Source organism: Pelodiscus sinensis, chromosome 32, assembly GCF_049634645.1.
Source record: "Pelodiscus sinensis isolate JC-2024 chromosome 32, ASM4963464v1, whole genome shotgun sequence".
Classification (NCBI taxonomy): Eukaryota; Metazoa; Chordata; order Testudines; family Trionychidae; genus Pelodiscus; species Pelodiscus sinensis.
Genome location: NC_134742.1, coordinates 8,738,590 through 8,756,722, shown reverse-complemented (window position 1 = coordinate 8,756,722; position 18,133 = coordinate 8,738,590). Strand labels below are relative to the sequence as shown.

At 53.0% G+C, this 18,133-nt stretch overlaps 1 protein-coding gene across 2 annotated transcripts in view; it reads right to left on the bottom strand.

Moving 5' to 3' along the window:
- Positions 1 to 1,978: 1,978 nt before the first annotated feature.
- LOC142823242 (butyrophilin subfamily 1 member A1-like) overlaps positions 1,979 to 18,133 on the bottom strand; it is a 31,569-nt gene continuing 15,414 nt past the window's right edge. For both annotated transcript variants that reach the window (XM_075914026.1, XM_075914027.1), the window contains 5 exons: positions 11,037 to 11,153; positions 10,095 to 10,115; positions 6,403 to 6,423; positions 6,277 to 6,303; positions 1,979 to 3,804 (listed from right to left, as the gene is read on the bottom strand). In XM_075914026.1, the coding sequence (XP_075770141.1) occupies positions 3,245 to 3,804; positions 6,277 to 6,303; positions 6,403 to 6,423; positions 10,095 to 10,115; positions 11,037 to 11,153 (746 nt within the window). In that variant the 3' untranslated portion in view covers positions 1,979 to 3,244. The remainder of the gene's footprint in view (positions 3,805 to 6,276; positions 6,304 to 6,402; positions 6,424 to 10,094; positions 10,116 to 11,036; positions 11,154 to 18,133) is intronic.

Below are 18,133 nucleotides of genomic sequence, written 5' to 3'. Positions count from 1 at the left end.
CAACCACAGAGCTGGCCAAACCCTGACAGGCCGTTTCACTGCCCCAAATGGGGCAGAAAAGTGGGATGCTCAAGGGCTGCTCTTGCTTTCTGGCCCTGCTCCTATTGGCAGGTCCCAAAGTGGGCACAAACAGCTGCCCCAGCCCCTCACTTTCCCCTCCCCACCGTCACCAGCAGCTCAGGCCAAATGGCCCCTGGAAGGGTCATTTCTCCCAGTGCTCAGACACAGCCATACCCGGGGGCAGGGGGTGGGGAACATGGTGGCTGTTCTGTGCCAGACAGGGCAGAGCTAGGGCACAGGAGGTGAATGGAAAAGCCACATTTGCCATGGAGACTGCCCAGCTCCCACTGAGTCCCCGTTACTGCCCCCCAACCTCCCTGGTCCCCTCGTGAGCTGCCGGCCACCCACCCCTTACCCACTGCTGCTCCCTCCAGCCACCAAGGGACTCTCCGGCCCCATCTGCCTCTTTGCCCCATCAATGCAGAGTCACCCAGGGCTGCTCATGTCCGTGGCAGGGCTGGGGGGAACCAGCACCAGTTATGTGTTCAGTGCGGAGTGGCTAATTTCTGTAGACTAGCTCCGCACCAATCTACTATAGCGTCTCCCCATTCTCAGTGGGGTCTGCCTCTTCTATTCGGACCATCCATTATGCCAAATACCAGGGTCTTAACTTTTCCCTCATCATTCATTCTGCAGCTATTCCCAATAGCTGTAACTTCCAGGCTACGTCTACACTGGCACCCTTTTCCGGAAATGCTTAAAACGGAACAGTTTTCCGTTATAAGCATTTCCGGAAAAAGCGCGTCTACATTGGCAGGATGCTTTTCCGGAATAAGTGGCCCAGTGTAGACACAGCCCCATTGTATAACCTTCTGCACTAGTATCAGAGGGGTAGCCGTGTTAGTCTGAATCTGCAAAAGCGGCGAGGAGTCCTGTGGCACCTTATAGACCAACCGAAGTGTTGGAGCATAAGCTTTCGTGGGCAAAGACCCACTTCGTCAGATGCACTTAGATGACTACATGCATCTGATGAAGTGGGTCTTTGCCCACGAAAGCTTATGCTCCCACACTTCAGTTAGTCTATAAGGTGCCACAGGACTCCTCGCCGCTTCTGCACTAGGTTTTCTTTGGCTGTATCTTCCTATATAATTCCTCACTGGTCCCTTTCTGCATCCATCCTATTCTCAGGATCTTCCTATAACAGCTCCTCTCGAATGCCAATATCCTTCTCTTCAAATCTTTTGTTATCGCCCATGTCTCTCATCCGTACAACATGCTGCTAAATAAATACGTTTTCAAGATGCTCAGCTTCATTCCTAAGCTAATCACTTTACTTTTCCAGCTCTTATCTATCGCCTTCAAACTCACTCTTGCTTTTGCTATTCTAGTCGCTATTTCCGTCTAGATCATACATCCTGTTGTTCCCCAAGTACGTGAACTTCTCTACATTCTCTAGTTTGAACCCATCTACACTGATCTACTTTCCTATTTCCTTATCTCTTCATCTCTTTGTTATCTATTTCCTTATTGTCTTTGTTTTATCAAAATTACTATTTTCAAATTAGCTTTCCTCCCCGAGGAAACAAGGGTACAGATTTCAAACCAAGCAGCCCCTTATTTTGAAATAACAAGAATCGTCGTGTGGACACTCTGCGTATACATTCGAAATTATGGGGGTTATTTTGAAATAACTCTCTAGTGTAGATCAGGGCTCAGTGATGATGGGTGCGTCCTGGAAGTGTATTGGATTTTCTCAAGAGCCAGGAAGACTTCTTCTGGGTGCAGACTTTGTTCCCCAGAATGTTCGCTAAGGACATGTCTACACTAAGGAGTTTTTTTTTAATGGCTCCCCTTATTTTGGCATAACAAGCATCCACGCTGCCCAGCCTGTTTTTTGGAAATTATAACGCCTGCTTGCGAAGAGGAATAAGCTTATTTAGAAATAGTGATTTGGGGAGTTATTATATAGAAATAATTTATTTTGAAATAACCAGCTAGTTTAGACATAGCCTGAGCTCTTTCCTCTGTAGTTTGCTGGCTTGATTGCTTTATTTACCTTATATGTAAATGTACTTTTGCTGTCCCCTGACTGTGTTCAAGCCAGTCAGACTTTCCTTTGGCTAGGGCTGGCTGGGTTTGCGCACTGCCTCTCACATGCATCTTAAGAATTTATTTCCAGCATTCATGTGTTACTCTTTGTACACAGCTGACACACAGATCACACAATGATTTTGGGGACCAGCATGTCACCACTTCACATATGACACTGTAGTGCATGTGTCAGACCTGATGAGTTATAGTACAATGGCTTTGGCAGTTGGTATTGAAGGGCTCATGGGACACTTTGGGAATATTTTGGCCCCTGGTGTTTCTGTACAACACCATTCCTCACCCCCCAACACCACCTTCTCTCTTTCCCACCCCGCACCCCACTGGCAGCTGCCTTTTCACCACCGCTGTCAGCAACTGTTTTCCCTCCAACGTCCCATCATCCACCCTCCTGCCCCATGGGCCTGTCCTCTCCATCACCAAACCACCCGTCTTGGAATCTAGTCACTGCACCCTCCTGGCTAATGCTGGGTGGGGTTTGCAATACAACATGGTTCCGAGCTCTGTTCCTTTCTGCAGCCTGGCTCAGGGCACAGGTGAGACCGAGCTGCCCCCAGGTGTGCTCTGAGGGTGTTGGCAGCCCCGTACACGCCATGGTTCCTGCAGGAACAGTGCTGGCAGGGCCTGAGTCAGAGGGTTAGCAAGGCCCATCCCTCCCCTCAAACCTCTTCCTCCTTAGCCTCCAAACTTCCCTGCTCTTGGATCCCCCCCCCCTTCTGCCGGTTCCTACCTTCCTGTTGCCCTCCTTTCCCCCAGCTCCTCCTCACACTGAGGTCTCCTCCCCCGTGTCATTCTGCCCCTGACGCTTTCTCCTTGTGGTCTCCCTCCCCACCGCATTACATTCCCCCAACTCCCTCTTCAAAGTCATTCTCTTGCGAGCTGGGCTTCTGCACCCCCCTCCCCACTTAGCCCTCCTCTATGGGAGCTAGGCCTGAGAGTTCAGTCACTCACACCCCTCCTTCCCCTTGCTCACCCCAAAGCCCAACAGCCTCCTGCTCCAGCCCCTTCTCTGCCCCAGCCCACAGGCCTGGTGTTGGGGGAACTGAAGGGGAGCAGGCCGGTGACACCCTTTGTACCATCCCCATGGGAACAGGCCTGCACTGGGACGGGACCGTCTCTAATGCAGGTGTCACTGTCAGGGACCGTGATGCTCTCCAGCCTGACCTGGGACCGGACAGATTACGAGGGGAGCTGCGTTTTTACCCTCCTCTTTGTAACCAATATAGAAATAAGGGCGGAGCGTCCCGGAGAAGGTGTCAGTGAAAGTGAAGAGATGGGACCCGCCAGTCACACTGTAAAATGAGACCTCGCCCGCCTCGTAGTCCAGGAAAATCCCCACCCGCCTGGGCCTGACACCCAGGTCCAAAGGGGTCGGGGGAAAGGTGCAGGCCTCATATTTCCCATTCCTCAGCCACACTGTCCAGTATCCATTCCCAGGGGTGAGTTTGACCTTCCCCGTCCTGATCACAGGTTCTCTGCAAACCCCCACGGTCCAATTTGTTTTGTCTCCCATCTCCACCTCCCAGTAGAACCTCCCGCCTGTGAAGACGCTTGCGCCCAGGACGACGGGATAGGTACAGAATCTCTCGGGATTGTCGGGTCGATCCTGTTGTCGGTCCTCGTAGGTCACCGTTTTCCCATCTGCAGACAGGACGAGGTTGGCGTGAGCCGTGTCTGGGTCCAGAGTCACGTCCGCTGGGGAGAGAGGCACAGAGTCAGGGCCGGGGGTAGGAGCCTGGGACCAACGGGAAATGAACTCACATGACCAGGTATCACTGTGACTTGATGTTCTTTGCCTTCCAAAGGGAGTCAGGAGCTCAGCTAATGCTGGGGGGCCGGGCTGGGCTGGGGGAGGGTCAGGTGAAGGGAAGAGTGCGGCGAGGGAGTGGAAAGGAAGGAAAAAGGGAGAGGTCCAGGCAGCAGCAGCAGGAGGGGTGAGGCAATCACCAAGGAATCAGAGGGGGAAGAAAAGGAGAGTGCCGGGGGATGGGGCAGGACACCAGGGAGTAGAGGGTGCACGAAATGGGGGAGGGGTAGGTGACCGGGGTGGGAGTCACAGGGAGAAATGGGGGTGGGGTGCAGGGATGGAGGGGGGTGGCAGAGGGTCTGCTGAAGGGTCACCAAGGCATGGGGAGCCACCGGGCCTTGTACCCCCATCTGCATCTAGAGGTGACTCAGGCAGCAGAGGAGGTTTATTAGCCAACTGGAACACAGCATAGAACAGACTTGTCAGCACAGAAGCCAGGAGAAGGGTCAGTACCATTTATCGCGGGGAGAGGGGGGCCCAGAGTCATGGGCCCCTATAGCCCATCTGTGCCTCCCCCCCAAGCCAGCGAGACTCATCCAGACACTGCAAACCGCCCCTCCTCCCCCGCCTGCACTGCAGCCAGCCCCTCCTCCGGCCGTGCCCCGCTTCCTGGTGTCCCACCCCCTCCCAGGTGCAGGTTACAGAATGCAGCAGCCATCATGTACGTGGGGACAGGCTGTCACCCCCCAAATTCTAACCTAGCTCTGGGCACCCTGCTAGTCAACGGGCAGCCGTGGAATCTGTCCTGCGAGGCCGCACAAGCCCCCAGCTTACAGGGAACACCAGTCCCTTCCAGCCCTGCACTGCAGTGAGTCTAGGTCACAGCTGTTCCGGGGCTGGACATAGGCCATGGCGGATCTAGGCCAGGGGTGGGCAATAGATTTTGAAGGGGGTTCAATTCACAAATTTCAGAAGTGAACGAGGGCTGACCTGGAAGGGGCGGGGCTTTGGGCGGAAAGGGGCGGGGTTCAGAGCTACCCTACCGGGAATTTTGCTTGGGGATCCCTGCCCCTTGACTTCTGGCCAATGGAAGAGACCTGGAGCAGAGCGGAGGGTGCTGGGGGCCAGCCTCTTCCCAGAGTTGTCTGGGGTGCGAGCCCCTTTCAACTGCTCCTATTGAAAGGGCTCGTGCCTTCCCCCGGGCTGCCTGGAACAGCCTCACAGGCCGGATCAAAGCCCTCGGCGGGCCGCGTCCAGATCCACTGAGAGGCTTTTGCCTTGGCAGTGTTTGGCACAGAGCTGGGCTGAGCTGTTAGTGACACTGGCGGCTCAGCATCCCTGCCAGGGCCCGGGCTGGCAGGCGGCTGCCTGTGCCCAGCGGAGCAGGGCGCTACGGGGCTGTGCGGGCAGGATCTGGGTTGGCCCACGTTTCCCAGGGTGGCCCCTTCGCTCAGGTCGCTCGCCCGGGAAATCTGCGAGTCTGCCCAGCACACGACAAGCCCCGGGTGGGTTGGAGGCTGCAGCAGGCGAGCTGGGATGGGGGGGGGAGGGAGAGAGCGGTGCCTGGACCGAGGGAGCTCTGGCTCCAGTGTGCCTGGGAGCCCCGCAGTCAGGGCAGGGCCCAGTCACACTGCACCGGGACCGGCTGTGGGCTAAGCGCTGGGGGAGCTTTGGTGAGACGTCCTGCTTGTTCTGGAGTAGGAGCCCGTGGTGGTTGGTGGCCTCTCCTGGGGCGGGATGGGGACACCGTGGCCTGGGTGCGGGGTCGCACGGTGTATGTGGAGCAGGGTGGCAGTCCTAACAGGCCCCCTCGGACACTGCAGCGTGCCTGGGCTGGGGTGCACGCTGCCCCAGAGCTGCCCAGCCCCTCCCAGCACAGTCCAGCACACCCACAGCCAGGCAGCAGGCGGGGAGCGAAGGCGCACACGGCTCAGCCAGCCCCGTGAGGCAGGGACGCGGCTGCCCTGTGGGTGCCGTCTGTCCTCCCAGCTCCGGGGAGCATCCCAAGCTGGTGCTAAAGCCTGTCTGCCTGTCAGTGGGGACAGGGCCCGCCTCCCCCAGAGCTGGGGCCCTGAGCAGCACATCTCTGGGCACGAGGTACGAGAGGGAAAACGTCAACCGGAGCCTGGTGCTGCCACGGGGGTGAGCAAGTTGACCTGCCCACCGCCAGTGATGGATAGAGGAGAATAATCATCTGGTGAAGGTGCCATCGGGGGCAGCATTTCCTCATCCATCCTCCCTTTCCCAGCGGGGACAGGTCCCTGCACTGCAGCACACCTGGGGTGTCGCCAGTCGCTTTCCATCGCTCCCCGCAGGGCACTGCTGTTTCCAGCCTGTTGGCTGTCACAGGAGAGTGCTCCATGCAGGGAAGGGAGCCGAGCTCCCGGGGAGGGCTAAGATACCGGCGGGGTGTACAGTACCTGCACAGAGCTGGGCGCGTCTCCACCCTGCAACCAAACACAGAGAGGGGTGAGACTCCCCTGAGCACAGGCACGCTGAGCAGGAGACAGGGTCACACAAGGGTGCGGGGGGAGGAAGGAACTTACTGAGCTCCGCCTGGAGTTTGTCTGAAAGCAAAGCACAGAGACAGGAGTCAGTGCCACCAGCCCACACGCCCCCGCCGACAGGGGGGTGGCAAAGAGGGCAGTTGGCCAGGGCGATTTAAAAGGGCCTGGTGTTTTCCTGCCACTGCCGCAGTAGCACCGGCTGGGAGACCTGGGCCCTTTTAAATTCTCCGGGCGGGCTGCAGGGCTCCTCCTGAGTCCCAGCGCTCATCAGGCACTGCTGAGCAGCTCCACCGGGTGGGCCGTGCACCCCACCAGACAGGCTGGGGCAGGAGGCAGCCCCACGGGGAGTCAAGCCAGCAGCGGGGGAGGCAGAGCTGGGGCAGGGGGTGGGAGGAGCCAGCCAGCATGTAGGTGAATGGGGAGGGGAGAGCCAGCAGGGAATGGAGCGGGAGCCAGGCGGGGAGGAGAAGGAGGGACTGCTGGGGAGCACCTCACTACAGAGCACCAGGAACAGGACTGCAGGGAGTAAGGGCTCAGGGGGGGCAGAGGAAGCAGGCTGGGAAGGGAAAAGAGCTGGGGGGAGGGGTGGCAGAGGAGAGGAACCAAGGAAGGGGTGGGGACACAGGACCACTGGGGGCAGAGAGCTGAGAGACAGATGGAAAAGGAACCAAGGGAGGGGACAGGACTGCCAAGCTGGGCCAGGGGCATCAGAGGGGCACCCTGTTACATGTGGGGGATGGGGCTATGGCCATCCAGGTGGTTGGCTGGTGATGCTTGGGGTTCCTCTCAGTGGGGGAGGGGCTTGTGGCTCTGTATGAGGGAGGGGGCCAGGCTCGGATAGTATCACATCACAGATCCCCAATCCCAATGGCTACGTCTACACTGGCCACAATTTCCGGAAAAGCCATGCAAATCAGGTAAGTCAGGATAGGGAAATCCAGGGGGGATTTAAATATCCCCCGCGGATTTAAATAAAGATGTCCGCCGCTTTTTTTCCAGCTTGGGGAAAAGCCGGAAAAAAAGCGTTTAGACTGGCACGATCCTCCGGAATAAAGCCCTTTTCCGGAGGATCTCTTATTCCTACTTTCCAAGCCGGAAAAAAAGCGGCGGACATCTTTATTTAAATCCACGGGGGATATTTAAATCCCCCCTGGATTTCCCTATCCTGACTTACCTGATTTGCATGGCTTTTCTGGAAATTGTGGCCAGTGTAGACGTAGCCTAAGTGACACTCTCAAATATTGAACTCACAACCCTGGGTTTAGCAAGCCAATGCTCAAAACACTGAGGTATCCTTCCCCCTGTTCCCCTATAGATTGTACTGTCCTGGGGCCTAGAATCCCTGTCTGTGGCCTCAGGCCATTGTAAGGTTATTGTAAGGAGGAGTCTCGTTAAGCTCTGAGGCGAGGATAGGAAGCCATGGGCGCTAATCACAGTCAGGTTAAAGATTTAAAAGCAGGTTGGGCAGGCACCTGTCAGGGAGGGTCTAGAGAAAACATGGTCCTGCCAGGAGAGCAGATTCTGGACTCAATGTCCTCTCAAGGTCCCTTCCAGCCCTGCAATTCTATGACTGTCCTGCAGAAGAGGAGTGAATCAGAAAGATCGTAAATCAAGGAAATGTAAAATCTTGAGACTCAGCCTGGCCCTGGTGGCTATGTCGGCAGCCACAACCTGGAATCAGCAAGGGTGCGTCTACAGGCAGCAGCCTTATTTCAGAATAACGGCCGTTATTCCAAAATAACACGAGCGTCTGCACAAGCATTCGGTTACCTCAAAATACAATCGAAATAACGGGGGGCTTATTCCGACTTCTGTAAGCCTCGCTCCACAAGGATAACGCCTCTTCTGAAATAGCTATTTTGAAATAGCGGTAGGTCGTGTGGACGCTCCACTGCGGCTATGCCGAAATAGCTCCTCCCCAGCGCTCCCGGGGATCTGAATCGAGATAGCGCGTCTACATTAGGGAAACCTGCCTCGGACTCATTTTGAGGCTTCCCTGCAGTGTAGATGTGCTATTTCGAAATAAGCTATTTCGCCAAAAAAATTCCGAAACAGCTTATTTCGAACTAACCGTGCAGTGTAGACCTAGCAAAAGAAGAAACACAGGAATCCTCTCCCCCACTTGGCCTGGTGCAAGGGTTTATTAGAGCCAAACAGGTACCCTTCAGCAAATGGAAAATACTAACTTGATGGAGCCAGGAGAAAGGAGCATACAGGCCGCTGATGGGGGCGGGGAGCAAAGGAGTAGTGGCATTGGAACACGGCTATTTTAAAGCGTTTATGAAAACCGAGTGTGATTCTTGCTTGAGGGGAGCAAGGCTGCACACTGCACTTGGTGGGATTCCTGCCTTTCTGCAAGGGGGGCATTTCTGAAAACCACGTCCCCTGCAGCTCCCGTTTCAGGGTCATGCTCTAGGCATCGGCGGGCAGAACAGAAGCCTCCTGATTTTGGTGAAAACTGGAAAACTTTAAACCCTCGATTTCCAGTCAAATCACAGGGTAACGATCCTACCGGATACCGGAGAGAAGGGGGGGGGCGGTGATCTCATGGGTTCGGGCAGGGTTAGATTAGTGGGGTGCTCATTCCAACCCTACCACCCTTCAGCCTCTACACACCCCAGGGTCAGAGCCCCGTTGATCAGGGTGAAAATCAGAAGCATGGAAATGGCAGGTTTTAGAGGAATGTGGTTTTCCAGTTTTCACCCGACTGAACATGGACCTGCCCGGAATGGAGGGTGGGATGGGGCGAAGGAGGGTCCTGACTGCAGTGGGGCTCGGGGTTCATTTGGGGGGTAGAGCTCCACCTAGAGGAGTAACCAAGCGTGTCCCCTTCTCTGTGCAGGCCCGTGCGCAGGGATTTCTGTGCGGGGGTGTGGGGGATACTTTTTTTTGTAAATGTGGACCACAAGGGTCTTAATGCACCCCCCATGGTCCCTCAAGTAAGTGGGGAAATCAGCCCCAGTCTTGCCCCAACCGGCCAGAGCATGGGCGAATATGGGGGGTGCTCTGGCACCCTGCACCTGCCCCTGCTGTGTTCTGGCAGTGCCGTGAGGGCATCGCACAGACACAGAGGAGCTGCCAGACTCTGCCCAAAGAGCTCCCAGTCTGACCAGACAAGACAGGCACTGGGGTAGGACGCACAAGCGGAGCTGGTGAAGGGATGGTGCAAATGGCAGGTCAGTGCCACCACTGAACAGTCACCCTGTGCTGTGCGGGGGGAGGGGATGAGCTGCATGGAAGGGCGGGGAGCAGGGAGGAGGAGGGGAGCGAGATAAGTTGGGGACACTGGGAGGAGGTTGGAGCCGGCACAAACAGGGCACAATGACACTGTCGCAAGCAACATGAGGATAGTCGGCCGCTCTCCGGATCCCTGACCACCCTCTGCCTGGCAGGGTTGCGCTGGGAGGGGTGACAAGTCCTGCAGCCAGCTCACTGCAGGGTCCCAGTGCTGGCCACACCGGCGGCAGAGTGAGCCCAAACCTGCTCCCTCCCTGGTCGTGTGGGAGCAACAAGCCCCCCGTGCGCGGAGCGGAGTCGTGTCTGTTCATTCCGTGTCCTGAGGGCGAGGGGGAAGGTGCCGCGTTTCTGAGTGCACTGCGCCAGGCAGACTGTTCCGAGGGAGAGCTCTCGATACCTGCCCCCGAGAGGTCTGTGAGGCTGGCTGTAAAGTTTAGGACACTCCCCACCCCCTTACCCCACACAGCCCTTTGCAAGGAACAAAGGGACCTCACCTTTCTCTGCCTGATGTGCCGCTGGAAGTGAACAACAGGAGAAGGGGGTTACAAGGCAGCAGACTTCACTATTGCAAACACAGGGCAAGATTTCTATTGGTGGCCCTGCCTCGCCACTCCCACTGCCAACACTGTACCAAGACACAATGCCCAGTGCAGGTAAAATGCTGAGTAAATGGCTCTTTCCCTTTTGGCTTAGACAAGCAAGCCCCTTCCCCCCCCTACTTAATGGTGTGTCTGCCTGTCTGCAATGGGATAACTTTTGAAAACTACGAATTACACCGTTTCAGGGCACGTTCTAGGCACCAATGGGTAGCAACCTCCTGCTCTGGGTGAAAACGGGAAATCTGTCGTCGCCTGAAGGGAGCCGGTGTGACAGTCACAAAAACGGAGAGGTTTCACTTTTTGCCTATACACCGGCAGGGCCACCTGCAAGTTTCTCGTTGCGCTGTGGACCTAACTCTAGGGTAGACACAGGAACGGCTCCTCTTTGCATCTGAGCAGTCACTGCTTCGCCCGTCCGCAGCTCCTATGTACCACGAGGGGAGGAGGGGCAGATGCACCGACTGGAGGCCAGAATGTGGCTCTACCCGCCCCCAACTTCATGTTCTGTTTTTTGGTGCTTGCAGCCACGGGACATAGGACAGCGCATGGCCTGGCCCTGCTGCCTGAGCCGCACGCAGCCCTTCACACGGGGCCGGGCTGATCCTCAAGGAGCACTCCGCTGGGCTCCCCAATGAGACTGGAAGGGCGGCAACCATCGGACAATTCTCAGTTCAAGCATGAAGCCACAATTCACTCAGCTCCCTCTTCACCCGTCGCCACCGTTCCAAACCCTGCCCGCCATGACACCCAAGCCCCTCAAGCCCTACGCCTCCATTTCGTAGTAAAATCTGCTCCCCCGCCCCCGGTCGGCAGCATCCTCCCTTCTGGTTACTTTACCTTTCAGCCTGTATTGCCTCCTGGAGCAGAAGGCCAAGGCCATGAGAACACCCAGCATCACACCCAGGATCCCGCCCAGAGCCAGCATCCAGGGGGAGAACCACGGGTAAAAGAGATCTGCAAGGAAAAGCGTCATTGGCTTGAACGTGAGAACATACGGGGTCAGACCAAAGGTCCATCTAGTCCAGTGTCCTGTCTGCCCACAGTGGCCTATGCCAGATGCCCTAAAGGGCGGGAACACAACAGGTAATCCCCATGTGATGCCTCCCCTATAATCCATTTCCAGACAAACAGAGGCTAGGGACACTATCTCTACCCACCCTGGCTAATCGCCATTGATGGACCTCTGGCAAGGAGTTCCACAGGTTGTGCGCTGAGTGAAGAAAATCTTCCTTTTGTTTGTTTTAAACCTGCTGCCTATTAATTTAATGATTTGGGAGCAACCGTGCAGACTACAGGCAGGACACTGACTCATGGGGAAACACACAGGCTACGTCTACACTACGCATTGTTGCGCAAGAAGGATATGGAAATGAGGCGCAGCGGTGAATATCGCCATGCCTCATTTGCATACCTAATGAGCTGCCATTTTTGCGCAAGGGGCTTTTGTACGAGAAGAAGCTGTCTACACTGCTCCTTCTTGCGCAAAAAACCCCTCTCGCGCAGGAGTCGTGCTTCCTGAAAATAAGAGGCAGAACGGCACCTGCGCAAGAGGGGGGGGTTTGTGTAAGAAGGAGCAGTGTAGACAAATCCTTCTTGCACAAAAGCCCCGTCAGCAAAAATGGCGACCCATCAAGTTTGCAACTGAGGCGCGGTGATATTCACATCTTCTTGTGCAACAATGTGCAGTGTAGACATAGCCACAGGGAACTGTGGCTTATCTGTTTCTTATGAAGCCAATGAAAGTCCAGGTTTGAGCCTGGTTACTCAGCATGACTAAATAGAGGGAGGGAGGGCATAAGGTGGAGCTGAACTATGCTTAGTCTATCCTCCTATGCTAAAAGCTATCAGGAATATTTAGGCTACAGAAGTGAAGTGTAGTTATTAATTCTGTAGCACAGGCCTACTTAGAGCTTAGAATAAATTAGCATTAACAGGAGTGTTGTGAGCAAGACATGAGAAGTCATCTGTCCGCTCTAATTCTGTGCTGATTAGGCCTCAACTGGAGTATTGTGTCCAGTTCTGGGCACCACATTTCAAGAAAGATGTGGAGAAAGTCCAGAGAAGAGCAACAAGAATGGTAAAAGCGACGAGGAGTCCTGTGGCACCTTATAGACTAACTGAAGTGTAGGAGCATAAGCTTTCGTGGGCAAAGACCCACTTCGTCACATGCATCTGACGAAGTGGGTCTTTGCCCACGAAAGCTTATGCTCCTACACTTCAGTTAGTCTATAAGGTGCCACAGGACTCCTCGTCGCTTTTGCAGATTCAGACTAACACGGCTACCCCTCTGATACTTGAAGAATGGTAAAAGGTCTAGAGAACATGAGCTATGAGGGAAGACTGAAAGAACTGGGCTTGTTTAGTTTGGAAAGGAGAAGACTGAGAGAGGACGTGATAGCGGTTTTCAGGTATCTAAAAGGGTGTCACAGGGAGGAGTTCTCCTTGGCCTCTGAGGATAGGACAAGAAGCAATGGGCTTGAACTACAGCAAGGGAGATTTAAATTGGACATTAGGAAAAACTTTCTAACGATCAGGGTGGTTAAACGCTGGAATAAATTGCCCAGGGAGGTTGTGGAATCTCCATCCGTGAGGATATTTAAGAGCAGGTTCAACAGACACCTGTCAGGGATGGTCTAGAGATGGTGCTTAGTCCTGCCATGAGGGCAGTGGACTGGACTTAATGACCTCTCGAGGGCCCTTCCCGTTCTAGTGTTCTATGATCCTATGATTCTATAAGTAAATTAATAATAAACCCAAAAGGCTGCGTCTAGACTGGCAAGCTTTGCGCAAAAGCAACTGCTTTTGCGCAAAAACTTGCCAGTTGTCTAGACTGGCTGCTTGAATTTGCGTGAGAACACTGACGATCTCATGTATGATCGTCAGTGTTCTTGCGCAAATACAATCACTCTCCCGCTCGGGAAAAAGCCCTCTTGTGCAAATGCTTTTGCGCAAGAGGGCCAGTGTAGACAACTCAGAATTGTTTTGCGCAAAAAAGCGCCGATGGTGAAAATGGCGATCGGGGCTTTTTTGCTCAAAACCGCGTCTAGATTGGCACCGGATGCTTTTGCACAAAAGTGTCGGTGCCAATCTAGACGCTCTTTTCCGTAAATGCTTTTAACAGAAAAACTTTTCCGTTAAAAGCATTTGCGGAAAATCATGCCAGTCTAGACGTAGCCAATGAGTTTGTTTCTGTATTTGTCACATGCTGAGGTTTTGAAAAGAAGCTGTGAGTTTGGATAACACTATTTACCAGAGCTCGGTAGATATCACAATAGGGCTGTGAGTAGTGGGAGGTGAAAGGTTTTGCTCTCTCTCTACTTTGCCACACTGCAAAGTCATTATTACAGGAGACAGCCCTAGGAAGCAGCCCCTCTGCCCCAAACTACTCTCCCTCAGCCTTCAGCCAAAGTACCTCATGTGGGAGGAGGAAGGAGGCTGCCAGCTAGCAGCCCACTGCCCCAGAACAGCACCATTGGGAGCTGGGCCCGGGCTGAACAGCCCAGAACTCTGGGCCCCCCCAAACCTGAGAGGAGCCCTGCCCCTCTCCCCAAGGAGCCAGCAGCTGGGGCTAGGAACCACAGCCCCACCTTCCACCCAGGTCGCTACAGTGACCTCCTTGCTGCTGCGGACCCTCCCAGATCCCCGCCCTGATCCCTCCTCCACCTTCCAGTCCCCACAAGATGTATTCTCAAAATGGGGAGAGCCGCTCGGTGGGATAGCTGTCCTGAGGGTGCTGCTCTCGTCAGAGAGGGAAGCATTTCAAATGTACTCGCTCCCTGAGCCCTGGGGAAGTAAGTGAAGACAGAAACTAGCACTTCTCTTCACAGGTTCACCCGTGAAATTGACAGCACAAAACTCTGTGGCTGTGTCTAGACTGGCAAGTTTTTCCGGAAAATCATCTGATTTGGCGGAAAAACTTGCCAGCTGTCTATACTGGCCGTTTGAATTTCCGCAAGAACGCTGATGATCTCATGTAAGATCGTCAGTGTTCTTGCGGAAATACTGTGCTGCTCCCGTTCGGGCAAAAGTCTTTTTCCGAAAGACTTTTGCACAAAAGGGCCAGTGTAGACAGCACAGTACTGTTTTCCGCAAAAAAGCCCTGATCGCGAAAATGGCAATCGGGGCTTTTTTGCGGAAAACCGCGTCTAGATTGGCACGGACGCTTTTGCGGAAAAGCATCCTGCCAATCTAGACGTGCTTTTTCCAAAAATGCTTTTAACAGAAATTTTTTCCGTTAAAAGCATTTCCCGAAAATCATGCCAGTGTAGATGTAGCCTGTAAGTCTAGACACTCAGACCAGGGCTCTCTTGTGCTATTGGGGGTAAAATAGGCTTTCTTACCCAGATTTTCATAAACACTCAGCCCCCAGCAACCCTCAGTGAGAAGAAAGAGAATTCGCCCCCCACACACACTCCACCATACATTGTGATTGTTACAGCGCACGGAGTAGATACAAACATAAATGCTCTGGCAAGAAGATGGCAGCTTAAGATGACTTTATGTCTCCGAATCCAGAACCTTAACGCATAAGAACCACATGTTGGGGAAAGGGGTTGCTTCCTAAGTGAGAGGGCTGACCTTCCCGCACCTTGCTTTCCATTGGCTCATCCACAGCAACTAACCTAAGAATAGCCAGTCTGGATCAGGCCAAAGGTCCTTCCAGCCCAGTGTCTTCTCTGCCGACAGTGGCCAATACCAGGTGACCCTCGAAAGGTCATCGAGTCCAGTCCCCTGCCCTCATGGCAGGACCCAGTACTGTCTAGATCATCCCTGATAGACTTTTATCTAACCTACTCTTAGATATCTCCACAGATGGGGATTCCACAACCTCCCTGGGCAATTTATTCCAGTGTTTGACTGCCCTGACAGTTAGGAACTTTTCCCTAATGTCCACCCTAAACCTCCCTTGCTGCAGTTTAAGCCCATTGCTTCTTGTTCTATCCTCAGAGGCCAAGATGAACACCCTTTTAGATATCTGAAAACTGCTATCATGTCCCCTTTCAATCTTCTCTTCTCTAAACTAAACAAACCCAATTCCTTCAGCCTTCCCTCATAGGTCATATTCGCTAGACCTTTAATCATTCTCGTTGCTCTTCTCTGGACCCTCCCCAATTTCTCCACATCTTTCTTGAAATGCGGTGCCCAGAACTGGACACAATACTCCAACTGAGGCCTAACCAGCGCAGAGTAGAGTGGAAGAATGACTTCTCGGGTCTTGCTTAAAACACAACTGTTAATGCATCCCAGAATCATGTTTGCTTTCTTAGCAACAGCATCACACTGCTGACTCATATTCAACTTGTGGTCCACTATAACCCCTAGATCGCTTTCTGCCATACTCCTTCCCAGACAGTCGCTTCCCATTCTGTATGTACGAAGCTGATTGTTCCTTCCTAAGTGGAGCACTTTGCATTTGTCTTTATTAAACTTCAACCTATTTACCTCAGATCATTTCTCCAATTTGTCCAGGTCATTTTGAATTTGACCCTATCCTCCAGATTAGTCGCAACCCCTCCCAGCTTGGTATCACCTGCAAACTTAATAAGCGTACTTTCCATGCCAATATCTAAATCATTGATGAAGATATTGAACAGAGCCAGTCTCAAAACAGACCCCTGCGGAACCTCACTTGTTATGCCTTTCCAGCATGATTGTGAACCGTTAATAACTACTCTCTGAGTACGGTTATCCAGCCAGTTATGCACCCACCTTATAGTAGCCCCATCTAAGTTGTATTTGTCTAGTTCAGGGGTCTCCAAACTTTTCAGCCCGAGGGCCTCATTAACTATCAAACAGCAGTTCGGGGGCCGACTACACACTTGAGGTCCAAATAAAAACCAATCAAAAAATGGATGTTGTTTTTAATTATTTATTTAATATTATTTTATTCAGTTATTATTTAATAACACATTGATACACTACACATGAACACCTGTATTAGTGTGAATGGTGAAATTGTTTCCTGGATGCCAAAATAGCAGACATTTCTGGCTTTAGAAATCACTGTTTGAAATTGGGGGTGGTTTAATATGTTCAGCCTAAGACACTCACACTTGAAGAGATGTGATCGCTCTCCTATCATGCAGGGAATGAGGTGACAATTTGTAACATAGCCTCATGGAACAAGGGGCATGCATTTTAATGGGAAAAGCTGGTTTGAAAGCAGACACGTTATCACTGTGCCACAGCAACCAGACCGCCTCCTGCAATGGGCACCAGCTCCTCAGCCCCGCCCCCGGAGAAGTAGCCCCTCGCTCCTAGCCCCTGAGAAACCACCGTCGGGTTTCCTCCCCTCCGTCCAGCCTCCCGCGATCCTCTGCCGCCGGGTCTGATCCGGAGCCCGCCTTCGAGACCCCCCTTTTTCGCCCGCCCGGCCAAGCGGCACGCGGAGCCGTCCCTGACCTGGGCTTCCTGCTGTCCCGTGCGCGCGCTGGGGCCTCACGCAGCCGCCTGCGAATCCGTTTCTCCCGCTGACACCAATGCTCGGACTCAAGCGCCTCAGGGATAATCTCGCCGGCACGCGGAAGAAGGCGGGGCCAGACAAAAAGGTCTCCACGGGCCGGATGAGAGGGCCTCACGGGCCGCATCCGGCCCGCGGGCCGTAGTTTGGAGACCCCTGGTCTAGTTTATTGATAAGAATATCATGTGAGACCGTATCAAACGCCTTACTAAAGTCTAGGTATACCACATCCACCGCTTCTCCCTTATCCACAAGACTCCTTATCCTATCAAAGAAAGCTATTAGATTGGTTTCACAGGATTTGTTCTTTACAAATCCATGCTGGCTGTTCCCTATCACCTTGCCGCTTTCCACGTGTTTACAAATGATTTCCTTAATTACCTGCTCCATTATCTTCCCTGGCACAGAAGTTAAACTAACTGGTCTGTAGTTTCCTGGGTTGTTCTTATCTCCCTTTTTATAAATGGGCACTATATTTGCCCTTTTCCAGTCTTCTGGAATCTCTCCTGTCTCCCATGATTATCCAAAGATGATAGCTAGAGGCTCAGATACCTCCTCTATCAGCTTCTTGAGTATTCTAGGATGCATTTCATCAGGCCCTGGTGACTTGCAGGCATCTAACTTTTCTAGGTGAGTTTTAACTTGTTCTTTTTTTATTTTACCTTCTAAAACTACCCCCTTCCCACTAGCATTCCCTATGTTAGGCATTCCTACAGACTTCTCGGTGAAGACCAAAACAAAGAAGTCATTGAGCATCTCTGCCATTTCCAAGTTTCCTGTTACTGTTTCTCCCTCCTCACTGACCAGTGGGCCTATACTCTCCTTGGTCTTCCTCTTGCTTCTAATGTATTTATAAAATGTCTTCTTGTTTCCCTTTATTCCCATAGCTAGTTTGAGCTCATTCTGTGCCTTTGCCTTTCTAATCTTGTCCCGGCATTCCTGTGCTGTTTGCCTATATTCATCCTTTGTAATTTGTCCTATTTTCCATTTTTTATATGACTCCTTTTTCATTTTTAGATCATGCAAGATCTCGTGGTTAAGCCAAGCTGGTCTTTTGCCATATTTTCTATCTTTCCCACACATCGGAATAGCTTGCTTTTGCTGGGATTATGGTTTCCAATGTGCATTACCTTACATGCAGCAACATTGAATTTCATCTGATATTTTGTTGCCAGTTTTGTGAGAGCCCTTTATAACTCTTCACAATCTGCAATGGATTTAAATCAGGGGTGGGGAACCTTTTTTGAGTTGGGGGCCACTGACCCACAGGAAAAAAAAAATCAGTCAGAGGCCGCACGCAAGTGAGAAGCAAAAAACAAACAAAACACGAACCCTCGCTGATGTGGCCCCTGACTGAGAAGGAAAAAGACTCTCCCCACATTCCCTTCCCGCACCAGAACCAACATTTTGTGTGTTTCAGCCCTGCAGGAGGTGTGTGTGTGGGGGGGGGGGAGGAGAATGGAGTGCCAGTGTG